The sequence below is a fragment of the Lepidochelys kempii genome, chromosome 17 (assembly GCF_965140265.1).
Source record: "Lepidochelys kempii isolate rLepKem1 chromosome 17, rLepKem1.hap2, whole genome shotgun sequence".
NCBI lineage: Eukaryota > Metazoa > Chordata > Testudines > Cheloniidae > Lepidochelys > Lepidochelys kempii.
Genome location: NC_133272.1, coordinates 23,904,003 through 23,917,198, shown reverse-complemented (window position 1 = coordinate 23,917,198; position 13,196 = coordinate 23,904,003). Strand labels below are relative to the sequence as shown.

Genomic DNA, 13,196 nt, shown 5'->3' with positions numbered 1-13,196 from the left:
AGAGCCTTTGTGTCTCTGGCTTTGAAAGTATCTTGTCTCCTCATTGGCCATTTTGGTCAGGTGCCAGCGAGGTTATCTTAGCTTCTTAACCCTTTACAGGTGAGAGGATTTTTCCTCTGGCCAGGAGGGATTTTAAAGGGGTTTACCCTTCCCTTTACATTTATGACAGGGGCATTGTGTAGTTGTGGTGGTGGGGCTCTGGGGAAGGGCACTGGGAGGGAGGGGAAATCTGTGTGTATTGGGAAACTAGCAAGTGGGGGGTTCTGTGTGGGGTGCTGGGCAGCTGTGGTGGGGCTGTGGGTGGCGGGGGTGCTGGGCAGGGGTGGTGGTGTGCACAGCAATGTGCATTTGTGGTGGAAGGGTTGTGGGGGGGGCTCTGGGCATAGTGGATCCAGGGGGCGCTGGGCAGGGGAGCTGTGTAGCGCAGCATGGGCCCACCCCCAACAGGAAGGGGCACACTGGTAGCACAGGGCCAGGCGGACCAGTGTGCCTCTGACCATGCCACCCATGTCCCATTGCCCCTGGCCGGCTCCACCCTTCCCGCTGCTCACCTCCTCATCTGAAGGCGGGGGTAGCGGGTGCAGGGGTGGGTCCCAGCAGTGCTTACCTGGGGCGGCTCCTGGGAAGCAGCCGGCAGGTCCCTGAGGTGAGTGTCAACTGGGCTGAGCCAGCAACATGGCATGGGCCAGTCCCGGGGCAGGGAATCACTCTTGGGAGCAGTGTGATCAGCCAGGCCAGGGCCTGCCCCTGCCAGGCTTCTTCAGGACCCACTTGCCTGGAGGGGCCCAGCCAAGCCACCTGCCACACTCACCTCCCCCCACTGGCTGAGTCTGGCCCCACTTCTGCACCCGTTCATGGTGGCTCAGCGCTGAGGAGACAGGCAGGGCCCTAGAGGTGGTGGGCACGAGACTGTCCAGAACTGGAGCTGCACTGGGGTCTGGCCAGGGCACAGGGTGGAGAGGAGCCAGCAGGCTTGGTGGGATCTTGGGGTGCAGCACAAATGGAGCAGGCCATGCCAGGGCCCCTTCTGAGTGTGGGCCTGGCACCACTGAGTTACCAGTGTAAACCCGGCTGCCCTTTCCTTGAGGCTAGGAATAAAAGTCAGACTTCAATTCCGCTGTCACCTGCCAGCTCTTTGTGACCAGGCTTAGCGCTGCATCAGCTCCAAACCTCCTCTTGGCGAACAAGCCTTGGGATCCGACTGATCCAAAGTGAACTGAAGTTGCCCATTTATTTTAAGGGGCAGGGCAGCACCCCCAGAAAGCTCTGCCATCTGGGAAACTCCCTCTGCAGCAACAACAGAGGAAAACCCACCCCAACCAATTGAGCCCAGGTGGTTGCTAACCTCCTCTCCAGCCCAGCCCCAGGCTGGAGTGTTCCAATGGCTCTCGGCACCCAGGGCTGAGTGACAGCCCTGGAGCGGAATCACTCTGCACTGGAGGTGCCCCTAAGAAGGGCTGGGCAGGTCAGCTCGCAGGGAGCCCTGACTTGCAGAGCTGGGCAGGGGTTCCCCTGCAGCCGGCTCCGGGGATGCAGGGGAAGGGCTAAAACTACCGGCTCTGAAATGGGATGTGGCTCTGTGCTCAATAGGGGAGGCTGCTAGAATCAGTGAGTTGATATTTCAAAGCTTTTCTTTCACCACCTGTTTTTGCAAGGGGGGTAGGTGCCCCACAGAGGTAATAGCTGCATCCTCCGCCCAGCGGGGTGTGCAGACTGGTCCACCTAGCTCCTGGCAGAGCGAAGGAATGGAGACACCTGCCTCTGCACATGCCGATTCCCCCCAGGGCAGGCCGGGGCTGCGCACTGCTAAGCTGGCAAGCAGGGATTGCACCTGGTGGCGGACATCTGCGCGACGTACAATCGGGACACCATTCGTCCCGATATTCAGGTCACATTTAACATTTGGTAGTGAAATAGAAAATTAGTCGATTGGGAATGTCCCATTAAACCCGATTGTGCTCTGTTATCTGTGAGGGGCTTATTCCTTCACCCTCCCACTTCCGTGGTCCTTCTTGCACAAACAGAGAGCAACAATACCCGAAGTCCAAAGGTGCAAACAATTCAATGTTTATTGGGGTGAACTTCCAGCAAGCAAAGATTCCAGTTTCCTTCGTCAGTGTCCCCCTTCCCAGCTCTGACACCACAGAGCCTTACCTGTGTCCCTTTTCCCATTCCCCACCCTTAGCAAAACATGATTCCAATCCCCCATCCCCATTCCCTGTTCCCATTCCCACCCTTACTTCCTGATTGACTACAGACTATATAGTAAAACTTGAGTTCTGCTTAGCTATACCTTAACCAATCATTTTTCTGAAATTTAACTAACCAATCCTGACATAGTGTAACATGATTATCTAAGCAATTCTATCCCACCACCTTAATTGGTTTACACCCAACAAAATTAATTACACAGCAGACAGGAACAATCACAGAACCAGACAGATATTATACAGACAAACAATGGGGAAATGGGGACTACAGTGATAGAACACAGAAATGAAGATTTCACTTCCCAGCTATTGATAAGTGAGTTCTTGCCAGACAGGATGCTATCAAACTAAGTTTCCATTTACATCTTCTAGGCTCTTCCCTTTCTCTGGAGGTGATAGGCATTATCAGGACAGGAGTGTATTCCTAACAGCCCAATAGCACCTTCTTTCAATGGGACTAGTTTGGAATGTGAGGATGTGACCGTTCGCTTCCCAGCTTATGGCTGCCTCTGCTGCTTAGCCAAAGGCCTTAGCCTAAGAACAGGGCCTCAGACTGTCACAGTGAGAAAAGGCCCTATCAACAGGCAGACAGTAATTTTGATTCTTTCTTTTATACCTCTATAACTAGATAAATGATAAACATACACCTAAATTCTTAGAGTCTAGGCCTTTGCAGACAGGCCTGAATATCTAGATCCTAACACTCCACCCCTTTTTGTTTTTTTCTTTTTCTTTTGGGATCCTCCTGCCCAGGTGTCCCTGGAAAAATACAGGACATATGGCGACACATTTCCTGACAGGGCCAGGCCTCAAGGTGGAAGGTGTCGCTATTCTATTTGTCCCACTGCCCCTTGTGTAGTACGGTGCCCTGCCCCTTCTCTCGTATGGGCATACCACACCTGTCCCAGTTAGTGTCCCAGACTTCCCATTAGAGTGGGCCTGAGAAGGTTGGGTCCAGGTTGTCTAGCACACTGTGGGGTGGGAAGGGCTTACTACATTACTTGTTGGTTATGATTAGTGGCTGTTCTCTAGGGGGTTGTACCCCCCTTGTTCACTTTCATATGCAATGTAACACAAATACAGTTAACAATACACCATCTGCTGTGATAATTTACAGCAACACTGAGAGTTCTGACAACTGGAGTATGCCCCAACATCCGAGCCACCCCCAAAACACTGCCTCTCCTCCTTAGACAGGGTCAAAATTTTCATGTGTCCAGTTGCTGGCAGTTGCAACAAGCTGCCTCTGCATGTTTTGCGTGTTTTTGTCCATATTATAAGTTCATTGAATGTCCACAGAGAAATGGGTTATTGTCCAAACCAACTTAACCACTTGGTACGGAATCAGGCAGTATGAACTGGTTTGATTATTTACAGCAATAAGATTCACAGATCCATTTGTGCACCAAAGTCCAGATAGCAGCATGTAGATGTGCGTAGTTTGGTTATGGGCTAGTGTAATTGTGCCCCCAGTAATATGTACATTCCCAGCAAAACACCTCATACACAGTACACCCAATTGTCCACCCCTTGCCATAGGCCAATGGGGGTGCTCCTCCATAGTCATAGCAGAGGGGCACATCCAAACATCTCTTCATTTGCACCATTTCCCACACCCCTCCATTGATTCCCAGTGAGCTCCTCCCCTTCTCATTATTCCCATAGGACTTGTGGGGACCACCTTAGTTGCAGTTCCATTTCCAGGTGCCATGGTAGCTATTACACAGGTGCTGGTCTCCTAGTTGAGCATTTTGCATTCCCATACACATCTCCCCACTAGGTCAGCCTTTTGAAGCCATCCCTCACCCATGTCATGAGGTTTTTTGTTCATTGAAACACAACAAGACAAACGCCACAGACAAACAACACAAAAAAAATCCATGGTATTCTGGATTATTCTTCTGCTGGCGCCAGCTTGCTTGTAGAGTGTCTGAAAAACGAAAGAAACAATTTCCATCCCCCTTGTGGGGACAGATTATTGCTTAATAATAATACCACTTTCTTTTTACAAATCTCCTTGCTAAATGCAAGAAAAACAGAAGAATTACCTCCAGGCTGTCCTTATTTTGTTCTATAGTCAGGCTAGTGAATTACCCCACTCACTGGTCATTTATGAAATTGATGTGGTGGTGTACCTCAGTTTCCCCTCTTGTACAACAGACCGGGTTTGCAATAGTTTCTCTGCTGTACCAAGCTTTAAGTTTATTCTCAGGTAATAGCTGAGAGACAGCTTTAGATTTCTGCACTGTACACACACACACACCCCTTTGGGTTAACCTGTCCCCCTTATTTTCAGGTTTGACTTGTTTTTTCACCTCCCTTTCCTGGAGGGTCATAATTTGAGTCTTCTAGTAGTTTGTTTGCTGACCAGATGTATTTATTATTTGCAGCTCCTTTGTGCTGCTACTTATGGGCAGTTTTCTCCTTCCCCCATCAGCTAGGTAATTTGCATCCACACAGAGGCTTGTTGGCTTGCTTTTGGATCCAAAGCTATTAGCAGCTCAGAGACTACCTTAAAAGGGACACAATCCACTTCCACCAGAGCTCTGATTACTTTCCACTTTCATCTCCTGCTCCAAAACAGAGATCTGAAAAAGAAAGCACATTTAATTTTAACTAAGTACCATGTTTTGTTTGTATTTCTTTTACCCCTTCTCCAATATACACTGCACATGTCCTGGGAAAATGCACATTCCTTCCATAGTTTAACCTCCATAACATTACATTAGCCATATTAATTTTACACAAGGTGTAACTGCCTCCCCCATGCCCACAGAGTTTTCAGGCACCTCCACCAAAGCGACAGTCTGATCCCCCAGAGCCACCCCAAGGCTCAGTGTTCCCATCATTCCTCCCCTTTTCCTTTTCTTTTACCTGTGCACGCACCCAAAATTCTCTTTTGTCTAACATCCCTTGCACTGTGATTACGCTTTTTTACACAACTGTACCCTGATTACACTCCCATCTTGTACAACTAGACACAACCATGGGCAGCCAAGTTAAGTTCCAATAGAAACCCCTTACATTCCTTTAGTGATTTTGGTTACATTACCCAATGTAGTCAAATAATTTTGATCAGATTATCTCTCCGCCTGCTGCCTGCAGCAGTCCCTTATAGACCATTTCTGTGGGAAAAGGGCCCATTTTCCCTCAGAATAGCTGTAAAGACTTCTGGGTACAGAAGCATAGTGGTGGGAGTAGCCACTCTACCTGACCCCCTTGGATAATTTAATTACCAAGCTTCCATCCAATGTGACTGCACAGAGTTGCACATACAGTTACATTTATATAACTGGGTTTTATCATTAAACCAAAAACTTCCTTTTTGTAACACCATAACTGTTACTCTTTAACATCTTCACAACAAGAAAAGGAGTACTCGTGGCACCTTAGAGACTAACCAGTTTATTTGAGCATGAGCTTTCGTGAGCTAGAGCTGTAGCTTCTCTTTTTGCGAATACAGACTAACACGGCTGTTACTCTGAAATCTTCACAACAGTTACCTTTTACTATTTCCACAACTCCCAAATGTTTTCTTTCCTCCAAACCCTGTATTATCAATTTCTACAAAAGCTATTTGTAACTTTTCACGAACTTCTTTAAATCACTTACTCCTACATTTAGTTCTTTAAGGTAGTGCAATTTGTTTGTAACAACTCAGCCACCAAGTACAATTATTGCCACACAGCTGCCTTAACCTGTGCTGTCTTTACCTTGAGACTGTTCAAAAAAGCAGTAAAATATTTGTCTCCATGGTTGCCCCTCACTGGAATGGGAATCCACTCTGTCACTCACTGGGATGGTGGGACCTGGGAAGGGTAAGCTCCTGGGCCCGCTGTCCAGCCCCAGCCTGGGGAGATAGTGAAGAGGGAGTTTGCAGCATGAACCCATGGGAGAGGAGAGGGCTTACTGAAAAGTGACCTGACAAGTCACTTTCACCTGAGCTTTCTGGTTCACCCTTGCCCTTCCAGACCGAAGCCCGAGCCAGGGCTGCAGCCTGCAGCCAGAGGAGGGAAAACTGATTTCTAGCACTTTGCTTCATACGCCGGAGAAGGACACGTCACTCAGCTGTTACTGGAACTGGACAATTTTATTGAAAAATGTAACTCAGTACAAAGCAGCGGAAGCAGGACTATCTAAGGGTATGTCTACACTACGAAATTAGGTCAATTTTATAGAAGTCAATTTTTAGAAATTGATTTTATACAGTAAATTGTGTATGTCTCCACTAAGCGCATTAAGTCGGCAGAGTGTGTCCTCAATACCGTGGCTAGCATCAACTTACAGAGAGGTGCACTGTGGGTAGCTATCCCACAGTTCCCGCAGTCTCCGCTGCCCATTGGAATTCTGGGTTGCGCTCCCAATGCCTGATGGGGCAAAAACATTGTCGAGGGTGGTTCTGGGTACATGTCGTCAGTCACCCCTTCCTCCCTCCCTCCGTGAAAGCAACGGCAGACAATCATTTTGCGCCTTTTTTCCTGCCTGGGTTACCCGTGCAGACGCCGTACCATGGCAAGCATGGAGCCCGCTTAGCTCACCGCTGCTATTGTGAGCACTGTAAACACCTCGCACATTATCCTGGAGTATGTGCAGAACCAGGCTAAGAGACGCCAGCACGAGGACGATTGTGATGAGGACATGGACACAGACATGCCTGAAAGCATGGGCTGTTCCAATAGGGACATCATGGCAGCAGTGGGGCTGGTTGATACAGTGGAATGCCGATTCTGGGCCCGGCAAACAAGCACAGACTGGTGGGACCGCAGAGTACTGCAGGTATGGGATTATTCCCAGTGGCTGCGAAACTTTCGCATGTGTAAGGCCACTTTCCTTGAACTTTGTGAGTTGCTTTCCCCCACCCTGAAGTGCAGGAATACCAAGATAAGAGCTGCCTTGACAGTTGAGAAGTGAGTGGTGATAGCCCTGTGGAAGCTTGCAATGCCTGACTGCTACTGGTCAGTCGGGAATCAATTTGCAGTGGGCAAGTCCACTGTGGGGACTGCTGTGATCCAAGTAGCTAATGCAATCACTGACGTTCTGCTATCAAGTGTAGTGACTCTGGGAAATGTGCAGGTCATACTGGATGGTTTTGCTGCAATCAGGCTCCATAACTGTGGTGGGTCTATAGACGGAACGCATATCCCTATCTTGGCACTGGACCACCTTGCCAACCAGTATGTAAACCGCAAGGGGTACTTCTCAATGGTGCTGCAAGCACTGGTGGATCACAAGGGACGTTTCACCGACATCAACGTGGGATGGCCGGGAAAGGTGCATGATGCACGCATCTTTCGGAACTCAGGGCTGTTCGAGCAGTTGCAAGAAGGGACTTACTTCCCAGACCAGAAAATTACCATTGGGGATGTTGAAATGCCAATAGTTATCCTTCGGGACCCAGCCTACCCCTTGGTCCCATGGCTCATGAAGCCGTACACAAGCAGCCTGGACAGTAGTAAGGAGCAGTTCAACTATAGGCTGAGCAAGTGCAGAATGGTGGTAGAATGTGCCTTTGGACATTTAAAAGCTCGCTGGTGCTGTTTGCTGACTAGGTTAGACCTCAGCGCAACCAACATTCCCATTGTTATTGCTGCTTGCTGTGTGCTCCATAATATCTGTGAGAGTAAAGGGGAGACATTTATGGTGGGTTGGGAGATTGAGGCAAATCACCTGGCAGCTGATTTTGAGCAGCCAGACACGAGGGCAATTAGAAGAGCACAGCTAGGTGTGCTGCACATCAGAGAGGCTTTGAAAACCAGTTTCATGACTGGCCAGGCTACGGTGTGACAGCTGTGTGTGTTTCTTCTTGCTGCAAACCCATCTCCTTTGTTGATTTTAATTTCCTGTTAGCCAACCACCCTCCCCCCCCTTCAATCACAGCTGGCAAAGGAAATAAAGTAACTATTGTTTTGAAACCATGCATTCTTTCTTTATTAATTAAAAAGAAGTGAGATAACTGACAAGGTCGCCCAGGTGGGGTGGGTTGCAGGAGGAGGGAAGGAAAAGGCCACATTGCTTATTGTAGCCACACTACAAATCAAAACTGTTTGAATGACAGCCTTCTGTTGCTTGGGCCATCCTCTGGAGTGGAGTGGCTGGGTGCCCGGAGCCTCCCCCCCCCCCGTGCCAGCATTCTTGGGCATCTGGGTGAGGAGGATATGGAACTTGGGGAGGAGGGCAGACGGTTATACAGTGGATGCAGCGGGGGTCTGTGCTCTTGTTGGCTTTTCTGCAGCTCCAACAGATGCTTCATCATGTCCGTTTGCTCCCCCATTAGCCTCAGCATCGCCTCCTGCCTCTGCTCTTCGCACTGACTTAATGCTTTCCTGGCCTCTGCCACTGAATACCTCCATGCATTAAGCTGTGCCCTATCAGTGTGGGAGGACTGCATGAGCTCAGAAAACATGTCATCGCGAGTGCATTTTTTTTGCCTTCTAATCTGCGATAATCTCAGGGACAGAGATGATAGGGGAGCATAGAAACATTTGCACCTGGGGGGAGATAAAAAGAGAGAGTAAAATTTAAGATGATACATTTCTGAGAACAAAAGGGAATCTCTTTCACAGTGAATCAAGCAATTCACAGCAGACAGCACGTGTTTTAGGTACAAGGTCGCATTTTTTCTTTTATATTGAGCGCCCGCTGGTATGGTGACACATCACACACACACGGCTGGGCAACAGAATTCAGTTTCCAGGCAGCCATGGTAAGCCTTTTGGTACATGGGGTTGGCTTCTTCCACCTTCATAATATGTAGGAATGGTTTCAAACTGCAGCGCCCTCCTTTCCCATAGCAAGCAATGCCGGTTGGGTTTCACATTTAAAAGGAGGAGCTGCAGTTTTCGGGTGGATGTGCAGCACACACCTCCTCCCACCCCACCACATGGCTATTCTCTGGGATGATCCCTTTTAGCCAAGCGCAAACAGCCCAGCATGAACGGGGTCGTTTTACTGTTCCCTTACAAAAATTCCCCTATTTCAACCAGGTAACCATGAATGGTATCATTCTCCTGAGGCGAACACAGAAAGATATAGACTGAATGTTGCTTGAATGCAACCAAAACCCAGGACCATTCACTGCCATGCTTTCTGCTGCAGTGATTCCAGACTACTTGCTACTGGCTTGGCGTGGTAAAGTGTCCTTCCGTGGAGGATGAAATAAGGCAGCACTCCCCAGAAACCTTCTGCAAAGGCTTTCTAGGAAAGTTTCATGGAGATGTCCCTAGAGGATTCCCGCTCCAACCCCAGACATGTTAACAGACTTTTCCAGTAGCTGAACTGGCTGCGAATGCATCCCAATTCTTCAGGGCAAATCAAACATTAAACACTATTGCTTTTAAACCCTGTCCTGTAGTTACAAATGTGCACTCATCAGAGGTGCCTTCTCCGGCTTCAGCATTGGGGATCCTGCCTTGGGTGGGTATTGGCTCCAGGGTGATGAAAAGGTCCTGGCTGCCGGGGAGAACGGATTCACCGCTTGCCTGCTGCGCATTCTCCTCCTCCTCTTCCTCTTCTTCATCCATAAACTCCTCCTCCCTGTTGCGTAAGACTCCCCCCTTGCAGGTGTCCACGGACAGTGGTGGGATAATGGTAGGGTCCCCCCTAGAATGCCATGCAAGCTGATCATAGAAGCAGCATGTATGGGGCTCTGAGATGGAGTGACTGTTTGCCTCCTTTGTCTTTTGTTAGGCTCGCCTGAGCTCCTTAACTTTCAAGCAGCACTGCTGTGTGTCCCTGGTGTAGCCTCTCTCCACCATGCCCTGTGAGATTTTGGCATATATATCAGCATTTCTTCTTTTTGATTGGAGTTCGGCTTGCACAGATTCTTCTCCCCGTACAGCGATCAGCTCCAGTGTCTCCCTTTCAGGGCCGGAGGGAAGGGTAAATGGCGGTGGGGGGCGGGGGTGCTCCCAGCAGTGCCTCAGAGAAAACTCCTGGGAGGTAGGGAAAAGGAGGGGTCCCAACACCAAGGGCACAGCCAGTGCCAGCTGGGAGAGGCTGCTGGCACGTTCAGTACAAATACCTCTTCACTCTTAGTTACCCATCCGCCCCCCACCCCCAGCCAGAGAATTCGCCAGGGTGCCAGCTGAACCAGCTGGAGGAATCCGTTGGGTTTGAAGGAGGAAAGGAGCCCAGTGGGGTTTCTCCAGCCGGCGGGGATGAGGGTGCCTCAGAGCCAGGGTGCAATAGATCAAAGACAAAGTATCTACAAACAGAAACGAGAGTCTTAGCCAGAGTCTTGCTTCCCCTCGCCAGCAGCCCTGAGGGAGACGGAGCAGTTCCTCCTCCACCCAGCCATTGGAATGACAGTCAAAGTCTGGTGAGCAGCCAGCCAACCGTCGTCCTTGGGGCAGCAAGGGGTGGCCATGTTGCCCTAGGGTCCTAAGGGCTACAGAGAGCAGCGGCGGGGCAGTGACAGTCAGAAGCAGCCTGATGAATGGATCAGGGCAGGCGGGAGGGGTGCTGGGCTGCCTCCCTCACACGTAGTTCCTCTTGTCGTAGCTGGGACCGGTGGATCTGGAAACGGAGTAAGCCACCTTGGCTGGAGCGTACTTCTCATCCTTGGGGGGGCAGGAGCAGCAGAGCAGAGCCCCCCCAAACAGCTGCAGTACTGCAGCTGCCCAGCCCACGTAGAGGGAGGCTCCCAGGTCCCGCTTCTGTGACTCTATCACCATAGGATTGTAGAAGTCGCGGATGACGGTGTTGGCCGACCAGCACACGGGGATGAGGGTCATGATCCCAGCCAGCAAGAAGATCACCCCAGACATGATGGTGATCTTGGCCTTGGTTGTCTCATCTTCCACGCACCTGGTGCACTGCGCTCCGATGAGGGCAACCATGAAGCCCAGCACGGCCAGCACGATGGCGATCACCACCAGGGCACGAGCCGCCTGCAGGTCCTGGGGCAACGCCAGCACGGAGTCGTAGACCTTGAACTGCATCTGGCCCGTGCTCTGCACCACGCAGTTCATCCACAGCCCCTCCCAGATGAGCTGGGCTGTCACGATGTTGTCCCCGACGAAGGCCGTCACCCTCCACATGGGCATTGCACAGCACACGATGGTGCCCACCCAGCCCAACACCGACAGGGCCACCCCACTGATCTCCAGCCCCATCGACATGTTGCCACACCCTAGATACTTTCAAGCCAACGGCAGAAAGGGAGCGGGACTCCTTAGCTGGCAGCACCTGCAGGCCCCTGTCGCTGTCTGTGTAGGCTCCAGAGGATCCGCTCACTCCTGAGTGTACCTGTGTTGGTGGCTGCCTTATATCAGTGAGTGGAGCCAGGGCTGGGCTGCATTACCTCAGTGCTACTCACTCACGCAGGGGTGGGGTTTCACCAACGGACTCTTTTCCTTTCGCTGACTCCTCTGCCACCACCCCAGCCCCACTCCCCCTTTGTTTATGGAGATGGCATTGGTGAGAGAGGAGAATGGGGGAGGAGGCAAGGAGTGGAGCTGGAACCCTTCCCCGCGGGGCCCTGAGTTCCAGCCTGCTGCTTTCATGGCCATCCCTGGTGACAGATGCTCGCTGGGCTGGTGCCAGGCAGACACAGTGCTAGGGATTAGGAGAAAGACTGGAGTGGATTCCTGTGCTTCCTGGAAAGGGCTGCCTGGGGGTGTCATCTCAGACTCCAGGGAGGATGCAGCAGACCCTGTAAAGGGCAGGAATGGAACACGCTGCTTTTAGTAGCTGCTCGTGTTCCAGGGTCAGAGTGGAGGCCGTAAACCCAACTCTCTGTCCAGACTGGTGAGGTCCATGGACACATGCCCGAGAATCCACTCCTCAGGCATCAGCTGGTGACAGGCAGCAGGAAAGCCACCAGCCTCACCAAGGCATCCCCCCAGCACCAAGCCATCAGCCTGCATACCTGCCAGAATCGACTGTCACAGACACACGCAATCAGTATAGACGCAGCAAAGTCCTGCGGTTAGGAGCCAGCCCTGGTGCAGTGACCTCCTGCTGCTCTGTCGGTGTGGGCAGTGGTCCCAAAGGTGTGGGAGAACACACCAGCCCCATCCCACCAGGCTGAGTGAAGTCACAGCTCTCCTTGCCTCTGGACGAGGGAGGAGTTCTCTATTCTCCACCCCATCCACTTTCCCCTTCTCCTCCCGACTGGAAAATGCGAAAGGAAAAAAGAGACAGTAGCGAGATTGGGAGGAGGGGGAGAGGGGCTGGGCTGAGCAGATTTTAGGGGGAAAAGACCTGCTGGGCTGGAGACAGATGGAGATTATTTCCCTATTCTTCCCCCTAGGAAATCTCTCCATCCTCCCCCAGGCAAAGCTAGCAGAGCTGCTCTCCACAAAGGGGACCTATCCCACAAGCCCACATGTGACTGTCACACCCCAGGCTGAGTCCTTAATGTTCCCGCTGCTCCAAACACACCAGCCAATTAACACGCCTGTCCCACCCCCAATTCCTGCTGCCTCCCTGCCCCCCCAACCGATTTGTATAACCGACCCAAGCTCCTGTCCCGGGGGGTGGTGGGTACTGGCGAGGATCCTGGCCATGAGCCCTGTCCTTCACTGGCTCAGAGGCTAGCATTCAGATGGGCCTGATTACAGCTGCTCTCTCCACAGGGCAGTGGATCTCAGACCAGGACCACTCTGGAGCACAAGGCAGGACTGCTCATTGATCAGGAGCACGAGAGAGGGGTGCAAACTACACAAGAGCTGGAAACACAAAAGACAACCGACTTCACACCAGCATGTAATCAGGAAGGTGACGTGGGCAGGATGCACCCACAGCTGGTAAAAGCATAGGATGACTCACAGAGCCAGCCAGGCTCATGGGTTAGCAGTACAAGGATGCGGCAGATACATGTCAATTGGTTCATTGGCTGCAACCATAGCTCTCTTGCTGTGGGTAAACTCATCCCACCACAGTGATCCCACTTCCAAAGTGTTAACACGCTGTTGGATTCTCAGCAAAGCTGGAGGGCAGACACTTGAATATGGAGTAACTCAAGCTGACCTGCAACAAATGTCA

At 51.2% G+C, this 13,196-nt stretch overlaps 1 protein-coding gene across 1 annotated transcript; it reads right to left on the bottom strand.

Annotated features, from left to right (window-relative positions):
- Window positions 1–9,946: 9,946 nt before the first annotated feature.
- Window positions 9,947–11,766, bottom strand: LOC140899515 (claudin-3-like). Its single transcript, XM_073315145.1, has one exon. The coding sequence runs from the start codon at window positions 11,327–11,329 to the stop codon at window positions 10,685–10,687; it is 645 nt and encodes a 214-aa protein (XP_073171246.1). The 5' UTR covers window positions 11,330–11,766; the 3' UTR covers window positions 9,947–10,684.
- Between the last annotated feature and the right edge of the window lie 1,430 nt (window positions 11,767–13,196).